We start from the raw sequence: 19118 nt of genomic DNA, 5'->3' as shown, positions 1-19118 counted from the left end.
CAGTCGCTAATCGATCGCTAAATTCGATTATCGACCGATAAAACAAGTCACAAAAAAATTATCGTAATTCAATTTAGCGACCGAATTCGAAATCGATCGCTAATTAGCGATCGAATTCGAAATTGATTGCTAATTAGCGAATGATTTCGAATTCGATCGCTAAAATTAGCGACTGATTTGGAGTTCGTGTTGGAAGCTGCTCCTGGGAGCTTGACGTGGATGATGACGTCGTTGGTGGGGCTAGGGGCAGTGCTGACGATGTTGGAGCGGGCGGAGGAGAGGGTGGTGTGGGTGGAGGTGCTGTGTGCGGTGTTCGTCTTGTTGTTCGTGTCGTTGTTCTCGAGTGGGCTTGGTCCGGTGACGTGGGTGTATGCCTCGGAGATATTCCCGCTGAGGCTGAGAGAACAGGATGTGAGCTTCGGAGTGGCCATCAACAGGCTAATGAACTCCGCCGTGTCCATGTCCTTCATCTCCCTCCACAAGGCCATCACCGTCGTCGGTGCCTTCTTCCTCTTCGCCAGCATCGGGGTCTTCACGTGGGCCTTCTAATCCACGTGTTGCCCGAAAACCAAAGAGAGGTCACTGGAGGAGGAGATCGCTGAGGTCATCTCTAAGACTAGCGATTGATTTCGAATTCGATCGTTAAAATTAACGACCGAATTGAAGTTTGTGTCGGAAGCTGCTCCTGTGGAGCTTGACGGGGATGATGATGTCATTGGTGGGGCTGGGGGTGGTGCTGACGATGTTGGAGCGGGCGGAGGAGAGGGTGGTGTGGGTGGAGGTGTTGTGCGCGATGTTCGTCTTGTGGTTTGTGTCGTCGTTCTCGAGTGGGCTTGGTCTGGTGACGTGGGTGTACGTCTCGGAGATATTCCCGCTGAGGCTGAGAGGACAGGGCGTGAGCTTGGAAATGGCCATCAACAGGCTAATGAACTCCGTCGTGTCTATGTCCTTCATCTCCCTCTACAAGGCCATCACCGTCGGTGACGCCTTCTTCCTCTTTGCCAGCATCGGGGTCTTCGCGTGGGCCTTCTACTCCACATGTTGTCGGGAAACCAAAGGGAGATCACTGGAGGAGGAGATCGCTGAGGTCTTCTCCAAGACTGATGACGAAAAATCCTAATGGCATGTTTACTCCAAAGCGCCAATTAAAGGACGGACCTTTTTCCGTGATAGTAGCATTAGTTTGGGAGTACATTCGATTGTATAATGCATCTTAATTACAACAACCCTAGATGAAACAGTAGCAAATTCATCTTCCTCAATAGTGTAGATCGAGCTTCTTAATAATTGGGTCACAGATACGGATGTCATGAGCGGCACCATGCTCTTCATCCAAGAAGACCTCAACGCGTCGGACAAGCAAACCCGAATTCTCGCCGGTATCCTCAACGCATGCGCTGTCATTGGGTCGCTGACCGCAAGGCGAATCTCCGACATGATCGACTGCCGCTATACTATCATCGTAGGCACCGTCATTTTCTTAGTTGGCTCTGTCCTCATGAGCTTTGGCCTCAACTTCGCCATGCTGTTGTCTGACCGCTACGTCACCGGCATCGACGTCAGGTACGTGCTCATGATCGCGCCTGTCTACTCGACGGTGATTTCATCGACGTCCTCCCGCAGCTTCCTCAGCTCGCCTCCGAAGGAGATCTGCATCAACTTAGGAATCCTCAGCGTTACCTTGCCAACTTCGATTTCGGCAAGCTCCCACTCGTCTACGACTGGCACACCATGTTCGAGGTCGCTGACATTCCATCCATTGCCCTCGCTGCCAGCGTTGTCATGATGCCTGATGCGATATTTTGCTATGGGAATATTTTATTATTATTATTTATATACATTTCCCTTTATTAAATATGTCACTCACACCCATCAAAATTATTTATTTATTTATTACCAAACCTCGTTATTACAGTCTTAAGTGGTATAGAGTGGTCCGGGTCGTCTCTCTCGGACTCAATGACAGGATGTTCTATCCTACACTCATGGTGCAAGATTTTATTATTGATTTGATTTATTCCTATTTACAATGTCAATTATTCACAATTGAATTTTCAATCAACAAAAGATTCCTAAGCATAGTCTACAATTATTCAACAACCTACTAATAATATACATCTAAATAACCTATATACAATGTCAAATAACAATTCACACGTGCCAAAACAAGGTATCCACTACAACCACATTTATATACAACACTAACAAACCTATTTCAATATACAACTTACACATACAACATGAATATCATTCCTACAACATTTACAAACATACAAGTTACATATACTACATTGTACTTCATACAAAACATACAACTATATACATCATTTGAATAAACATACAACAACCATTACATGCAACATACAAGTTCAACACACAACATGCTTACATAATCTACAACATGAATTCAAAATAATACATCATGTACAAACGACTCAACATACAACATACAAATTTATACAATCCTTATTTATACAACATATAACATATAGCATCCAACATGAAATTCCATATACAAACATATTAACATTTAGGTTACAATAGCTTACAACAATTTCCCATCTACAATTCTTAATTCACAAGATTTATTCATATCTACATACAACACAATATATGTTACAAAACCGGTTCACATCATTTCCAAACAACCCCAATCCAACATGTAGCATGCTTTTACAATTCTCACAATGGCATTACAATGACACAAAGCAAACCCGATTTCATTACCTTCATCTATAAACCAACACCACACTACATACAAGCAAAACATTCTATCACAATCGTTGAACATCATGAATACACACATAATTCAGCCAACCAAGTCATAATTTCCCACATTCATGCCTTTTCAATCAATAAAACAAACCACAATTTTGTAACCGGTTTCCATCCTATAAGACATAGCTTGCACCATCTAATAAACACAGTTCCATTATATCATCATGAAAAGTTATCACAATAAACTAACCGAATCATGCATTCCATTAAAATTCCTCATTCAAATAGAAAACTCAACATGTCGACACTGTTTATCAATCCCTCAGCCGGCGCAACAAGAGCAGAAGGTATCAAACTAATTGGGGGGGGGGGGGGGGGGGGGGGGGGGGGGGGGGGGGGGGGTTTGATTGATCAAAAGTAACAGCTAACAAAAATTACGGAAACAAACAACTAAGCTAGGGTTAGGGTTAGAATCCTCCCTCAATCGGCACCGGTACCAACCGAAGGAAGGGCGAACAGAAGAGGAAGATGGTGGCTGATGGAAGCTAGCGCCACCCCCATTCAGAGCCAAACAGAGCCAATGCACCAGAAGGAGAAATCGCGCCGGTGAAGATGGTTCTCGCCGGAGAAGTCACTCACGGCGAGACACGAACGGAGCAGCGCAGGCGAAAGCATCCGCCTCCATCCTTCGTCCCTGCTGAAGTCACAGACAAGGAGTTAGAACAAGAACAGGAAACCTTTACCTTGCTTTTCCGGTGACAGTGGGGTGAACGGCGGCCGGCGACGCCTTGCTGAAGTCACAGACAAGGATCAGAGAACTGCTCCGCTGAACTCACAGACGGAGCTCCCTTCGGCACATCCGTGAGGAGAGGCGGTCGGCGTTCATCCTCTAGATGCTGCCGGAGTTGGTCGGTGAATAGAGGTGGCCGCGAGACAGGTGGAAGCTCGCGACGGCGGGAGCTCGAAGACGCCGTCGCGAGAGAGGAGAAGAAAATCGGGGAGAAGACCTAATCGCACGAGCTCTCTTTTACCCGTGAACCGGCGAAGCTGTTTTAAGCAAGCCACTGAACCGGGATTTGAAATTGGACCGGCGGAATTGCTTTGAACCGAGATTTGTGCTGAACAGGGATTTGAAATTGGACCGGGCTAATTGATTTAAACCGAATTTTGATGTTGGGCTGGGCTGAAATGGGCTGAGTTGCTGGATTAGGCTTGATTAAGCTGAAATGGTTTGAATCCAATTTAATTTGAGTCACTTTGATTCCCAATTCAAACTCAATTCGAGTCAAGTTAATTTTTCTTCCAATTTGGACCTCCAAATACGATTATCTTCCTCCTAATTTCCTGTCAAATCAATTACCATAAATTAATATCGTTGAATACCTCAAAATAATAAGAAAATAGAATGAAGACTGCAATTAATCCAAAATAGAAAAAAATAAGGTAAAAGCCCAATTCATGATATGAAATATAATAGAAATTAGCCCAATATGATCCTAATTTACCCGGTCAAATAGGCAGTTATCAATGTCCGAGTCGTCGTGGTGGCTGGTGATGCAGGGCTGCATCAAGGATGTGCGTGACATCCTCCTCCGCGTCAGCAACACGAGGAGGAGGCCGAGCGACGACTGAGGAAATCAAGGCCGCGGTGGGAATTGACAGAGCGTGCGCTGCCGATGTGGTGGACGTCGAAAGCAAAAGCCACGGGGAAGGAGTGTGGGGGGAGATCCTGTGATCGACATCGGCGGTAACGCGAGTGCTTATGGCCACTGTCGGCATCCACGTGTTTCAGCACGCCACCAGAATCGAGGCGGTGGTGCTGTATAGCTCGAGAATCTTCAAGAAGGTCAGGCTGGTGACCAAGGATCAGTTGTTTCTGGCGACGATCACCATGGGGGCGTTCAAGATGGCTTTCGTCATGCTGGCGGTGATGTTGGTGGACAGAGTGTACTAGATAAAAAATCATTATTAGCGATCAAATTTTCTGTCATTAATCGGTCGCTAAATTCGATTATTGACCGATAAAACAAATCACAAAAAATTCATCGTAATTCAATTTAGCTACCAAATTTGAAATTGATCGCTAATTAGCGACCGAATTCGAAATTGATATCTAATTAGTGAATGATTTCGAATTCGGTCGCTAAAATTAGCGATCGATTTAGAGTTCGTGTCGGAAGCTGCTCCTGGGAGCTTGACGGGGATGATGACGTCATTGGTGGGGCTGGGGGTAGTGCTGACGATATTAGAGCGAGCGGAGGAGAGGGTGGTGTGGGTGGAGGTGATGTGCGCGGTGTTTGTCTTGTTGTTCGTGTCGTCGTTCTCGAGTGGGCTTGGTCTGGTGACGTGGGTGTACGCTTCGGAGATATTCCCGCTGAGCCTGAGAGAACAGGAGGTGAGCTTGGGAGTGACCATCAATAGGCTAATGAACTCCGCCGTGTCCATGTCCTTCATCTCCCTCCACTAGGCCATCACCGTCTGTGGCGCCTTCTTCCTATTCGCCAGCATCGGGGTCTTCACGTGGACCTTCTACTCCACGTGTTGCCCGCTAACGACCGATTTCGAATTCGATCGTTAAAATTAACAACCGATTTGAAGTTTGTGTCCGAAGTTGCTCCAGGGGAGCTTGACGGAGATGATGACGTCGTTGGTGGGGCCGGGGGTGGTGCTGACAATGTTGGAGTGGGGTGGAGGAGAGGGTGGTGTGGGCGGAGGTGTTGTGCGTGGTGTTCGTCTTGTCGTTTGTGTCGTCGTTCTCGAGTGGGCTTGGTCCAGTGACGTGGGTGTACATCTTGGAGATATTCTCGCTCAGGCTGAAAGAACAGGGGGTGAGCTTGGGAATGACCATCAACAGGCTAATGAACTCCGTCGTGTCCATGCCCTTCATCTCCCCCTACAAAGCCATCACCATCGGTGGTGCCTTCTTCCTCTTTGCCAGCATCGGAGTCTTCGCGTGGGCCTTCTACTCCACGTGTTGCTCGGAAACCAAAGGGAGGTCGCTAGAGGAGGAGATTGCTGAGGTCTTCTCCAAAACTGATGACTAAAAATCCTAATGGCATGCTTACTCCAAAGCGTCGATTAAAGGACGGACCTTTTACCATGGTAGTAGCATTAGTTTAGGAGTACATTCGATTGTGTAATGCATTTTAATTACAACAACCCTAGATGAAACAATAGCAAATCCATCTTCCTCAATAGTGTAGATCGAGCTTCTTAATGGTTGGGTCGCAGATACGGATGTCATGAGTGACAACATGCTCTTCATCCAAAAAGACCTCAACGCATCAGACAAGCAAACTCAAATTCTCGCCGGTATCCTCAACACATGCGCCGTCATTTGGTCGCTGACTGCAGGGCGAATCTCCGACATGATCGGTTGCCGCTATACCATCGTCGTAGGCACATCATTTTCTTCGTTGGCTCCGTCCTCATGAGCTTGGGCCTCAACATCGCCATGCTGTTGTCCAGCCGCTGTGTCATCGGCATCAACGTCGGGTACGCGCTCATGATCGCGCCTGTCTACTCGGCGGTGATTTCGTCGACGTCCTCCCGCAGCCTCCTCTGCTCACCTCTGGAGGAGATATGCATCGACTTAGGAATCCTCAGCGTTACCTTACCAACTTCGAATTCGGTAAGCTCCCGCTCGTCTACGACTGGTGTGCCATGCTCGGGGTCGCCGCCATTCCATCCATTGCCCTCGCTGCCAGCGTTGTCATGATGCCCGAGTCGCCGTGGTGGCTGGTGATGCCGGGCCGCATCAAGAATGTGCGTGACATCCTCCTCCGCATCAACAACATGAGGAAGAGGTTGAGCAGCGACTGGAGGAAATCAAGGGCGCGGTGGGAATCGACAGAGCGTGCACTGCCTATGTGGTGGAAGTCGAAAGCAAAAGCCATGGGGAAGGAGTGTGAGGGGAGATCTTGCGGCATCCATGAGTTTCAGCACGCTATCAGAATCGAGGCGGTGGTGTTGTATAGCCCGAGAATCTTCAAGAAGGTTAGGCTGGTGACCAAGGATCAGTTGTTTCTAGCGACGATGACCATGGGGGTTTTCAAGATGATTTTCGTCCTGCTGGCGGTGATGTTGGTGGACAAAGTGCACTAGATAAAAAATCATGATTAGCGACCAAGTTCCTCTTCTAGGCTTTCCGTAAGTTCCTCTTCTAGGCTTTCCGTATTTACTTTCGGAGGTTCCTCCCTGTTCAATATATCGCCACTCTAACGCGGAACTGATTCATTGCCCTAATCCACAGCATTCCATTCCACAGCGGAGCTCAATACATCGCGAACCTAACCCAGCAGAGCTGATTCAGTCGTGTTGACACATCGCCGCGGACCGAACTTTCATCCTGTTGGCGGTGATGCTGGTGGACAAAGTGCACTACACAAAAAATCATGATTAGCAATGAATTTTCAGTCACTAATTGATCGCTAAATTCGATTATCGACCGATAAAACAAATCACAAAAAAATTATCGTAATTCAATTTAGCGATCGAATTCGAAATCGATCGCTAATTAGCGATCGAATTCGAAATCGGTTGCTAATTAGCGAACGATTTCGAATTCGATCGCTAAAATTAGCGACCGATTTGGAGTTCGTGTCCGAAGCTGCTCCTGGGAGCTTGAGGGGATGATGACGTCGTTGGTGGGGCTAGAGGCGGTGCTGACGATGTTGGAGCGGGCGGAGGAGAGGGTGGTGTGGGTGGAGGTGTTGTGCGCGGTGTTCATCTTGTTGTTCGTGTCGTCGTTCTCGAGTGGGCTTGGTCCGGTGACGTGGGTGTACGCCTCAGAGATATTCCTACTGAGGCTGAGAAACAGGACGTGAGCTTCGGAGTGGCCATCAACAGGCTAATGAACTCCGCCGTGTCCATGTCCTTCATCTCCCTCCACAAGGCCATCACCGTCGGCGACACCTTCTTCCTCTTCGCCAGCATCGGGGTCTTCACGTGGGCCTTCTAATCCACGTGTTGCTCGGAAACCAAAGAGAGGTCACTGGAGGAGGAGATTGCTGAGGTCATCTCCAAGACTAGCGATCAATTTCGAATTCGATCGTTAAAATTAACAACCGAATTGAAGTTTGTGTTGGAAGCTGATCCTGTGGAGCTTTACGGGGATGATGATGTCATTGGTGGGGTTGAGGGTGGTGCTGACGATGTTGGAGCGGGCGGAGGAGAGTGTGGTGTGGGTGGAGGTGTTGTGCGCGATGTTCGTCTTATGGTTTGTGTCGTTGTTCTCGAGTGGGCTTGGTCCGGTGACGTGGGTGTACGTCTCGGAGATATTCCCTCTGAGGCTGAGAGGACAGGGCGTGAGCTTGGGAATGACCATCAACAGGCTAATGAACTCCGTCGTATCTATGCCATTCATCTCCCTCTACAAGGCCATCACCGTCGGTGGTGCCTTCTTCCTCTTCGCCAGCATCGGGGTCTTCACGTGGGCCTTATACTCCACGTGTTGCCCGGAAACCAAAGGGAGGTCACTGGAGGAGGAGATCGCTGAGGTCTTCTTCAAGACTGATGACAAAAAATTCTAATGGCCTGTTTACTCCAAAGCGCCGATTAAAGGACAGATCTTTTACCGTGGTAGTAGCATTAGTTTGGGAGTACATTCGATTGTATAATGCATCTTAATTACAACAACCCTAGATGAAATAGTAGCAAATTCATCTTCCTCAATAGTGTAGATTGAGCTTTTTAATAGTTGGGTCGCAGATACGGATGTCATGAGCGGCACCATGCTCTTCATCCAAGAAGACCTCAACGCGTCGGACAAGCAAACCCAAATTCTCGTCGGTATCCTCAACGCATGCGCTATCATTGAGTCGCTGACCGCAGGGCGAATCTTCGACATGATTGGCTGCCGCTATACCATCGTCGTAGGCACCGTCATTTTCTTCGTTGGCTCCGTCCTCGTGAGCTTGGGCCTCAAATTCGCCATGCTATTGTCTGACCGTTGCGTCATCGGCATCGACGTTGGGTATGTGCTCATGATCGCGCCTGTCTACTCGGCGGTGATTTCATCGACGTCCTCCCGCAGGCTCCTCAGCTCGCCTCCGAAGGAGATCTGCATTAACTTAGGAATCCTCAGCGTTACCTTGCCAACTTTGATTTCGGCAAGCTCCCACTCGTCTATGGCTGGCGAACCATGCTCGGTGACATTCCATCCATTGCCCTCGCTACCAGCGTTGTCAAGATGCCCAAGTCACCGTGGTAGCTAGTGATGTAGGGCTGCATCAAGGATGTGCGTGACATCCTCCTCCGCGTCAGCAACACGAAGAGGAGGTCGAGCGACGACTGGAGGAAATCAAGGCCGCGGTGGGAATCGACAGAGCGTGCGCTGCCAATGTGGTGGACGTCGAAAGCAATAGCCACGGGGAAGGAGTGTGGGGGGAGATCTTGTGACTGACATTGACGGTAACGCGGGTGCTTATGGCCACTGTCAGCATCCACGTGTTTCAGCACGCCATCGGAATCGAGGCGGTGGTGCTGTATACAAGGACGGATCTAGAAATTAATGTTAGGCTGGGCTTGACTTAATATAATAAATTATATATTATTATCTATATATATATATATATTATAATAATAATAAGTTATTTACATTATACCATTCAACAAAATTCTATCCTACAAGATTTTGAAATATAAAATTCATCTACATCTATATCTATCTTTAGTTAAATCTCCTTCAATATAAAATGTCAAAAAATCTTTAAAAATCGATTCAAAAATTAAATGAGAAATAATAATACTAAAGAGTATAATGATGAAAAATAATTATACTGTTTATAATAATACTTAAATAGGTTAGTTTAATAATTATACATTCAGATTTTCTTTATTATTATTTTTTCTTCTATTTTTATTTTAAAAAGTAAAAAAAAAAGTTGACTTTTGAAGGGATGCTTCATGTTGAACGGAGAGTCGGAGGCTGAAAGGAAATCAAATACAGTATGGCTTGCAATGGCCACCCCTTCCAGAACACCGTCAGCGTCTGTGCCACCTGCCTCCGCGAGCGCCTCCTCGCGCTCCTCGCCGCCTCCTCACCGGATCCCCTTCCCTTCCTCTGTTCCACTTCTCCCTCCTCCTCCTCCTCCTCAGTCCTCCCCACGGTCATCCCTTCTCTTGAACCTGCTCGGAAAATATGGCCGCCGAAACGAGCACGAGCTCCGGAGGTCCACCTCCTTGGCTTCCTCCATCCTCCCCAGCCGCCTGACGAGGAAGATCTCTCGCCTCTTCTCTTCGGCTTCCGCTACCGCGGGAACAGAGCGGGAAGCTTCGACGAAGGGCGCGTCGCCTCGGCGCGCAAAGCCGTTTCGACGAGGACGTATCCTGGGAGAGCGAGCTGCGCCGAGCTGCCATGGCACCCATCGCCGCTGGGACGAACGACGAGTCACGAACGAAAAAAACTTAAACCGGGAAACAGGGGCTGGGCTACAACCCAGTACAACCCGTGTGAAGATCCGTCTCTGGCTGTATAGCTCGAGAATCTTCTTGAAGGTCAGGCTGGTGACCAAGGATCAGTTGTTTCTGGCGACTCTTGCTGCCGGTGATGCTGGCGGACTGAATGCACTAGATAAAAAATCATTATTAGCGATCAAATTTTCTATCATTAATCGGTCGCTAAATTCGATTATCGACCGATAAAATAAATCACAAAAAATTCATCGTAATTTAATTTAGCTACCGAATTCGAAATTGATCGCTAATTAGCGATCGAATTCGAAATTGGTATCTAATTAGTGAACGATTTCAAATTCGGTCGCTAAAATTAGCGATCAATTTGAAGTTCGTGTTGGAAGCTACTCCTGGGGAGCTTTACGGGGATGATGACGTCATTGGTGGGGCTGGGGGTAGTGCTGACGATGTTGGAGCGAGCGGAGGAGAGGGTGGTGTGGGTGGAGGTGCTATGCGCGGTGTTGGTCTTGTCGTTTGTGTCGTCGTTGTCGTTCTCGAGTGGGCTTGGTCTTGTGACGTGGGTGTACGCCTCGGAGATATTCCCGCTGAGCCTGAGAGAACAGGAGGTGAGCTTGGGAGTGGCCATCAACAGGTTAATGAACTTCGCCGTGTTCATGTCCTTCATATCCCTCCACAAGGCCATCACCGTCGGCGGCGCCTTCTTCCTTTTCGCCAGCATCGGGTCTTCACGTGGGCCTTCTACTCCACGTGTTGCCCGGAAACCAAAGACAGGTCACTGGAGGAGGAGATTGCTGAGGTCATCTCTAAGACTAGCGACCGATTTCGAATTTGATCGTTAAAATTAATAACCGATTTGAAGTTTGTGTCCAAAGTTGCTCCAGGGGAGCTTGACGAGGATGATGACGTCGTTGGTGGGGCTGGGGGTGGTGCAGACGAAGTTGGAGCGGGGTGGAGGAGAGGGTGGTGTGGGCGGAGATGTTGTGCGCGGTGTTCGTCTTGTCGTTTGTGTCGTCATTCTCGAGTGGGCTTGGTTCAGTGATGTGGGTGTACGTCTCGGAGATATTCTCGTTGAGACTGAGAGAACAGGGGATGAGCTTGGGAATGACCATCAATAGGCTAATGAACTCCGTCGTGTCCATGTCCTTCATCTCCCCCTACAAGTCCATCACCGTCGATGGCGCCTTCTTCCTCTTCACCAGCATCGGGGTCTTCGCGTGGGCCTTCTACTCCACGTGTTGCTAGGAAACCAAAGGGAGGTCGCTGGAGGAGGAGATTGCTGAGGTCTTCTCCAAGACTGATGACGAAAAATCCTAATGGCATGCTTACTCCAAAGCGCCGATTAAAGGACGGACCTTTTACCGTGGTAGTAGCATTAGTTTGGGAGTACATTCGATTGTGTAATTCATTTTAATTACAACAACCCTAGATGAAACAGTAGCAAATTCATCTTCCTCAACAGTGTAGATCGAGCTTCTTAATGGTTGGGTCGCAGATACGGATGTCATGAGCGACAACATGCTCTTCATCCAAAAAGACCTCAACACCTCGGGCAAGTAAATCCAAATTCTCGCCGGTATCCTCAACGCATGCGCCGTCATTGGGTCACTGACTGTAGGGCGAATTTTCGACATGATCGGCTGCCGCTATACCATCGTCGTAGGGACCGTCATTTTCTTCGTTGGCTCCGTCCTCATGAGCTTGGCCCTCAACTTCGCCATGCTGTTGTCCGGCCGCTGCGTCACCGGCATCGGCGTCGGGTATGCGCTCATGATCACGCCTGTCTACTCAGCGGTGATTTCGCCGACGTCCTCCCGCAGCCTCCTCTGCTCACCTCTGGAGGAGATATGCATCAACTTAGGAATCCTCAGCGTTACCTTGCCAAATTCGGTTTCGCAAGCTCCCGCTCGTCTATGACTGGCGCGCTATGCTTGGGGTCGCCGCCATTCCATCCATTTCCCTCGTTGCCAGCGTTGTCATGATGCCCGAGTCGCTGTGGTGGCTGGTGATGCAGGGCCACATCAAAAATGTGCGCGACATCCTCCTCCGTGTCAACAACACGAGGAGGAGGTCGAGCGGCGACTGGAGGAAATCAAGGGCGCGGTGGGAATCGACAGAACGTGCGTTGCCGATATGGTGGAAGTTGAAAGCAAAAGAAACGGGGAAGGAGTGTGGGGGGAGATCCTGCGACCGACACCGATGGTAAGGTGGATGCTCATGGCCACTGTCAGCATCCATGTGTTTCAGCACGCTACCGAAATCGAGGCGGTGGAGCTGTATAGCCTGAGAATCTTCAAGAAGGTCAGGCTGGTGACCAAGGATCAGTTGTTTCTGGCGACGATCACCATGGGAGTTTTCAAGATGGCTTTCATCCGGCTGGCGGTGATGCTGGTGGACAGAGTGCACTAGATAAAAAATCATGATTAGCGACCAAGTTCCTCTTCTAGACTTTCCGCAAGTTCCTCTTCTAGGTTTTCCGTATTTACTTTCGGAGCTTCCTCCCTGTTCAATATATCACCACTCTAACGCGGAACTGATTCATTGCCCTAATCCACAGCATTCCATTCCACAGCGGAGCTCAATAAATCGCGAACCTAACCCAGTAGAGCTGATTCAGTTGTGTTGACACATCGCCGCGGACCGAACTTTCATCCTGTTGGCGGTGATGCTGGTGGACAGAGTGCACTACACAAAAAATAATGATTAGCGACCGAATTTTCAGTCGCTAAATTCGATTATCGACCGATAAAACAAATCACAAAAATTATAGTAATTCAATTTAGCGACCGAATTCGAAATCGATCGCTAATTAACGACCGAATTCAAAATCGGTTGCTAATTAGCGAACGATTTCGAATTCGATCGCTACAATTAGCGACCGATTTGGTTCGTGTCGGAAGCTGCTCCTGGAAGCTTTACGGGGATGATGACGTCGTTGGTGGGGCTACGGGTGGTGCTGACGATGTTGGAGCGGGCGGAGGAGAAGGTGGTGTTGTGCGCGGTGTTCGTCTTGTTGTTCGTGTCGTCGTTCTCGAGTGGGCTTGGTCCGGTGACGTGGGTGTACGCCTCGGAGATATTCCTGCTGAGGCTGAGAGAACAGAACGTGAGCTTCAGAGTGGCCATCAACAGGCTAATGAACTCCGCCGTGTCCATGTCCTTCATCTCCCTCTACAAGGCCATCACCGTCGGCGGCGCCTTCTTCCTATTCGCCAGCATCGGGGTCTTCACGTGGGCCTTCTACCCCACGTGTTGCCCGGAAGCCAAAGAGAGGTCACTGGAGGAGGAGATCGCTGAGGTCATCTCCAAAACTAGCGATCGATTTCGAATTCGATCGTTAAAATTAACGACCGATTTGAAGTTTGTGTCGGAAGCTGCTCCTGTGGAGCTTGACGGGGATGATGATGCAATTGGTGGGGCTGGGGGTGGTGCTGATGATGTTGGAGCGGGCGGAGGAGTGGGTGGTGTGGGTGGAGGTGTTGTGCGCGGTGTTCGTCTTGTCGTTTATGTCATCGTTCTCGAGTGGGCTTGGTCTAGTGACGTGGGTGTACGTCTCGGAGATATTCCCGCTGAGGTTGAGAGGACAGGGCGTGAGCTTGGGAATGACCATCAACAGGCTAATGAACTCCGTCGTGTCTATGTCCTTCATCTCCCTCTACAAGGCCATCACCGTCGGTGGCGCCTTCTTCCTCTTCGCCAGCATCGGGGTCTTCGCGTGGGCCTTCTACTTCACGTGTTGCTCGGAAACCAAAGGGAGGTCGCTGGAGGAGGAGATTGCTGAGGTCTTCTCCAAGACTGATGACAAAAAATCCTAATGGCATGCTTACTCCAAAGCGCCGATTAAAGGACAGACCTTTTATCGTGGTAGTAGCATTAGTTTGGGAGTACATTCGATTGTGTAATGCATTTTAATTACAACAACCCTAGATGAAACAGTAGCAAATCCATCTTCCTCAATAGTGTAGATCGAGATTATTAATAGTTGGGTCGCAGATACGGATGTCATGAGCGACAACATGCTCTTCATCCAAAAAGACCTCAATGCATCGGACAAGCAAACCCAAATTCTCGTCGGTATCCTCAACGCATGTGCCGTCATTGGGTCGCTGACTGCAGGGTGAATCTCTGACATGATCGATTGCCGCTATACCATCGTCGTAGGCATCGTCATTTTCTTTGTTGGCTCCCTCCTCATGAGCTTGGGCCTCAACTTCGCCATGCTGTTGTCAGGCCACTGCGTCACCGGCATCGGCGTCGAGTACGCGCTCATGATCGTGCCTATCTACTCGGCGGTGATTTCGTCGACGTCCTCCCGCAGCCTCCTCTGCTCACCTCTAGAGGAGATATGGATCAACTTAGCAATCCTCAGCGTTACCTTACCAACTTCGGTTTCGGCAAGCTCCTGCTCGTCTACGACTGGCGCGCCATGCTCGGGGGTTGCCGTCATTCCATCCATTGCCCTCGTTGCCAGCATTGTCATGATGCCCGAGTCGCCGTGGTGGCTGGTGATGCAGGGCCGCATCAAGAATGTGCGTGACATCCTCCTCCGCGTCAACAACACGAGGAGGAGGTCAAGTGGCGACTGGAGGAAATCAAGGGCGTGGTGGGAATCGACAGAGCGTGCGCTGCCGATGTGATGGAAGTCGAAAGCAAAAGGCACAGGGAAGGAGTGTGGGGGAAGATCCTGCGACCGACACCGACGGTAAGGTGGATGCTCATGGCCACTGTCGACATCCACATGTTTAGCACGCCACCAGAATTGAGGCGGTGGTGCTGTACAGCCCGAGAATCTTTAAGAAGGCCAGGTTGGTGACCAAGGATTAGTTGTTTCTGGCGATGATTACCATGGGGGCGTTCAAGATGGCTTTCGTCCTGCTGGCGATGATGCTGGTGGACAGAGTGCACTACATAAAAAATCATGATTAGTGGTCGAATTTTCAGTCGCTAATCAGTCGTTAAATTCGATTATCGACCGATAAAACAAATCACAAAAAATTCATCGTAATTCAATTTAGCTACCGAATTCGAAATTGATTGCTAATTAGCGATCGAATTCGAAATCGATATCTAATTAGTGAACGATTTTGTATTCGATCGCTAAAATTAGTGATCAATTTGGAGTTCGTGTCGGAAGCTGCTCCTGGAGAGCTTGACGGGGATGATGACGTCATTGGTGGGGCAGGGGGCGGTGCTGACGATGTTGGAGCAGGCGGAGGAGAGGGGTGGTGTGGGTGGAGGTGTTGTGCGCGGTGTTCATCTTGTCGTTCGTGTCGTCATTCTCGAGCGGGCTTGGTCCGGTGACGTGAGTGTACGCCTCGGAGATATTCCTCCAGAGGCTGAGAGAATAGGAGGTGAGCTTGGGAGTGCCCATCAACAGGCTAATGAACTCCGCCGTGTTCATGTCCTTCATCTCCCTCCACAAGGCCATCACCGTCGGCGGCGCCTTCTTCCTCTTCGCCAGCATCGGGGCCTTCACGTGGGCCTTCTACTCCACGTGTTGCCCGGAAACCAAAGAGAGGTCACTGGAGGAGGAGATCGTTGAGGTATGCTCCAAGACTAGTGATCGATTTCGAATTCAATCGTTAAAATTAGCGATTGATTTGAAGTTTGTGTTGGAAGCTGCTCCTGGGGAGCTTGACGGAGATGACGTCGTTGGTGGGGCTGGGGGTGGTGCTGACGATGTTGGAGCGGGCGGAGGAGAGGGTGGTGTGGGCAGAGGTGTTGTGCGTGGTGTTCATCTTGTCGTTTGTGTTGTCGTTCTCGAGTGGGCTTGGTCCGGTGACGTGGGTGTATGCCTCAGAGATATTCCCGCTGAGGCTAAGAGAACAGGGGGTGAGCTTGGGAATGGCCATCAATAGGCTAATGAACTCCGTCGTGTCCATGTCCTTTATCTCCTTCTACACAGCCATCACCGTCGGTGGCGCCTTCTTCCTCTTCGCCAGCATCAGGGTCTTCGAGTGGGCCTTATACTCCACGTGTTGCTTGAAAACCAAAGGGAGGTCGCTAGTGGAGGAGATCGCTGAGCTTTTCTCGAAGACTGATGACAAAAAATCCTAATGACCTGTTTACTCCAAAGTGCCGATTAAAGGACGGACCTTTTACCGTGGTAGTAGCATTAGTTTGAGAGTATATTCGATTGTGTAATGCATCTTAATTACAACAACCCTAGATGAAACAGTAGCAAATTCATCTTCCTCAATAGTGTAGATCGAGCTTCTTAATGGTTAGGTCGCAGATACAGATGTCATGAGCGGCACCATGCTCTTCATCCAAGAAGACATTAACGCGTCGAACAAGCAAACCTAAATTCTCGCCGGTATCCTCAACGCATGTGCCGTCATTGGGTCGCTGACCGTAGGGCGAATCTCAGACATGATCGTCTGCCGCTATACCATCGTCATAGTCACCGTCATTTTCTTCGTTGGCTCCGTCCTCATGAGCCTGGGCCTCAACTTCGCCATGCTGTTGTCCGGCCCCTGCTTCACTGACATCAGCGTCGGGTACGTGCTCATGATCGCGCCTGTCTACTCGGCGCTGATTTCGTCGACGTCCTCTCACAGCCTCTTCAGCTTGCCTCCGGAGGAGATCTGCATCAACTTAGGATTCTTCAACATTACCTTGCCAACTTCGATTTCGGCAAGCTCCCGCTCGTCTACGGATGGTGCGCCATGCTCGAGGTCACCGCCATTCCATCCATTGCCCTCGCTGCCAGCATTGTCATGATGCCCGAGTCACCACGGTGGCTGGTGATGCAGGGCCGCATCATGGATGTGCGCAACATCCTTCTCCGCGTCAACAACACGAGGAGGAGGCTGAGCTACGACTGGAGGAAATCAAGGCCGTGGTGCGAATCAACAGAGCATGCACTGCCGATGTGGTGGAAGTCGAAAGCAAAAGCCACGGGGAAGGAGTGTATGGGGAGATCCTACGACCGACATCGGCGGTAAGGCGGGTGCTCATGCCCACTGTCGGCATCCACGTGTTTCAGCACAACACCGAAATCGAGGCGATGGTGCTGTACAACCCGAGAATCTTCAAGAAGGCCAGGCTGGTGACCATGGATCAGTTGTTTCTGGCGACAATCACTGTGGGGGCGCTCAAGATGGCTTTCGTCCTGTTGGCGGTGATGCTGGTGGACAGAGTGCACTATACAAAAAATCATGATTAGTGATCGAATTTTCAATCGCTAATCGATCGCTAAATTCGATTATTGATCGATAAAATAAATCACAAAAAAATTCATCGTAATTCAATTTAGCGACCGAATTCGAAATTGATCGCTAATTAGCGATCGAATTCAAAATCGATTGCTAATTAGCGAACGATTTCGAATTCGATCACTAAAATTAGCGACCGATTTGAAGTTTGTGTTGGAAGCTGCTCCTGGGGAGCTTGACGGGGATGATAACGTCGTTGGTGGGGCTGGGGGTGGTGCTGACGATGTTGGAGCGGGCGGAGGAGAGGGTGGTGTGGGCAGAGGTGTTGTGCGCGGTGTTCATCTTGTCGTTTGTGTTGTCGTTCTCAAGTGGGCTTGGTCTGGTGACGTGGGTGTATGTCTCAAAGATATTCCCGCTGAGGCTGAGAGAACAGGGTGTGAGCTTGGGAATGACCATCAACAGGCTAATGAACTCCGTCGTGTCCATGTCCTTTATCTCCTTCTACACAGCTATCACCGTCGGTGGCCTGCCTTCTTCCTCTTCGCCAGCATCAGGGTCTTCGAGTGGGCCTTATACTCCACGTGTTGCTTGAAAACCAAAGGGAGGTCGCTGGTGGAGGAGATCATTGAGCTTTTCTCCAAGACTGATGACAAAAAATCCTAATGGCCTGTTTACTCCAAAGTGCCGATTAAAGGACAGACCTTTTACAGTGGTAGTAGCATTAGTTTGGGAGTATATTCGATTGTATAATGCATCTTAATTACAACAACCCTAGATGAAACAGTAGCAAATTCATCTTCCTCAATAGTGTAGATCGAGCTTCTTAATGGTTGGGTCGCAGATACAGATGTCATAAGCGGCACCATGCTCTTCATCCAAGAAGACGTCAACACGTCGAACAAGCAAACCTAAATTCTCGCCGGTATCCTCAACGCATGTGCCGTCATTGGGCCGCTGACCGTAGGGCGAATCTCAGACATGACCGGCTGCCGCTATACCATCGTCATAGTCACCGTCATTTTCTTCGTTGGCTCCGTCCTCATGAGCCTGAGCCTCAACTTCGCCATGCTGTTGTCCGACCGCTGCGTCACTGACATCAGCGTCGGGTACGTGCTCATGATCGCGCCTGTCTACTCGGCGCTGATTTCGTCGACGTCCTCTCACAGCCTCTTCAGCTCGCCTCCAGAGGAGATCTGCATCAACTTAGGAATCTTCAACATTACCTTGCCAACTTCGATTTTGGCAAGCTCCCGCTCGTCTACGGATGGCGCGCCATGCTTGGGGTCACCGCCATTCCATCCATTGCCCTCACTACCAGCATTGTCATGATGCCCGAGTCACCGCGGTGGCTGGTGATGCAGGGCCGCATCATGGATGTGCGCAACATCCTTCTCCGCGTCAGCAACACGAGGAGGAGGTCGAGCGGCGAATGGAGGAAATCAAGGCCGTGGTGGGAATCAACAGAGCGTGCGCTGCCGATGTGGTGGAAGTCAAAAGCAAAAGCCACGGGGAAGGAGTTTGGGGGGAGATCCTGCGACCGACACCGGCGGTAAGGCGGGTACTCATGCCCACTGTCGGCATCCACGTGTTTCAGCATGCCACCGAAATCGAGGCGGTGGTGCTGTACAACCCGAGAATCTTCAAGAAGGCCAGGCTGGTGACCATGGATCAGTTGTTTCTGGCGACGATCACCGTGGGGGCGCTCAAGATGGCTTTCGTCCTGTTGGCGGTGATGCTGGTGGACAGAGTGCACTATATAAAAAATCATGATTAGCGATCGAATTTTCAATCACTAATCGATCACTAAATTCGATTATTGATCGATAAATAAAT

At 49.6% G+C, this 19118-nt stretch overlaps 5 protein-coding genes and 4 pseudogenes across 5 annotated transcripts; all 9 read left to right on the top strand.

Annotated features, from left to right (window-relative positions):
* Positions 1-222: 222 nt before the first annotated feature.
* Positions 223-549, top strand: LOC141820998 (putative polyol transporter 6). The gene has a single exon (XM_074708367.1). It carries the CDS (start codon positions 223-225, stop codon positions 547-549), a length of 327 nt encoding a protein of 108 aa, XP_074564468.1.
* Positions 550-703: 154 nt separating this feature from the next.
* LOC141820997 (putative polyol transporter 6) lies at positions 704-1120 on the top strand. The gene has a single exon (XM_074708366.1). The coding sequence runs from the start codon at positions 704-706 to the stop codon at positions 1118-1120; it is 417 nt and encodes a 138-aa protein (XP_074564467.1).
* Positions 1121-1309: 189 nt separating this feature from the next.
* On the top strand, positions 1310-1786 carry LOC141820996 (putative polyol transporter 3). The gene has a single exon (XM_074708364.1). The coding sequence runs from the start codon at positions 1310-1312 to the stop codon at positions 1784-1786; it is 477 nt and encodes a 158-aa protein (XP_074564465.1).
* A 3138-nt stretch (positions 1787-4924) lies between these two features.
* LOC141820995 (putative polyol transporter 6) lies at positions 4925-6822 on the top strand (annotated as a pseudogene).
* A 1010-nt stretch (positions 6823-7832) lies between these two features.
* Positions 7833-9252, top strand: LOC141820994 (putative polyol transporter 6; annotated as a pseudogene).
* Positions 9253-11308: 2056 nt separating this feature from the next.
* On the top strand, positions 11309-12540 carry LOC141820992 (putative polyol transporter 6; annotated as a pseudogene).
* A 2224-nt stretch (positions 12541-14764) lies between these two features.
* LOC141820991 (putative polyol transporter 6) lies at positions 14765-16185 on the top strand (annotated as a pseudogene).
* Positions 16186-16500: 315 nt separating this feature from the next.
* LOC141820990 (putative polyol transporter 6) lies at positions 16501-17296 on the top strand. Its single transcript, XM_074708363.1, has 2 exons — positions 16501-16789; positions 16884-17296. The coding sequence occupies exons 1-2, from the start codon at positions 16501-16503 to the stop codon at positions 17294-17296; spliced, it is 702 nt and encodes a 233-aa protein (XP_074564464.1).
* A 967-nt stretch (positions 17297-18263) lies between these two features.
* Positions 18264-19059, top strand: LOC141820989 (putative polyol transporter 6). The gene is made up of 2 exons (XM_074708362.1): positions 18264-18527; positions 18604-19059. Exons 1-2 carry the CDS (start codon positions 18264-18266, stop codon positions 19057-19059), a joined length of 720 nt encoding a protein of 239 aa, XP_074564463.1.
* The last annotated feature ends 59 nt before the right edge of the window (positions 19060-19118 follow it).

Source organism: Curcuma longa, unplaced genomic scaffold (assembly GCF_044706935.1).
Source record: "Curcuma longa cultivar G26 ecotype Majalengka, Jawa Barat unplaced genomic scaffold, ITB_CL_G26_1.1 utg8573_np1212_1322966_RagTag, whole genome shotgun sequence".
In the NCBI taxonomy this organism is placed as follows: domain Eukaryota; kingdom Viridiplantae; phylum Streptophyta; class Magnoliopsida; order Zingiberales; family Zingiberaceae; genus Curcuma; species Curcuma longa.
Note: the sequence above shows the minus strand (reverse complement) of the source record. Positions and strands in the feature narration are given on the sequence as shown.

Coding starts and splice junctions, on each gene's coding strand:
- LOC141820990 (XM_074708363.1), top strand. CDS start 16,501: ATGATCGTCTGCCGCTATACCATCGTCATAGTCACCGTCATTTTCTTC. Junction 16,790..16,883: donor CTCCCGCTCGTCTACGGATG/GTGCGCCATGCT, acceptor CTGGTGATGCAG/GGCCGCATCATGGATGTGCG.
- LOC141820996 (XM_074708364.1), top strand. CDS start 1,310: ATGAGCGGCACCATGCTCTTCATCCAAGAAGACCTCAACGCGTCGGAC.
- LOC141820998 (XM_074708367.1), top strand. CDS start 223: ATGACGTCGTTGGTGGGGCTAGGGGCAGTGCTGACGATGTTGGAGCGG.
- LOC141820997 (XM_074708366.1), top strand. CDS start 704: ATGATGATGTCATTGGTGGGGCTGGGGGTGGTGCTGACGATGTTGGAG.
- LOC141820989 (XM_074708362.1), top strand. CDS start 18,264: ATGACCGGCTGCCGCTATACCATCGTCATAGTCACCGTCATTTTCTTC. Junction 18,528..18,603: donor CCTTGCCAACTTCGATTTTG/GCAAGCTCCCGC, acceptor CCTCACTACCAG/CATTGTCATGATGCCCGAGT.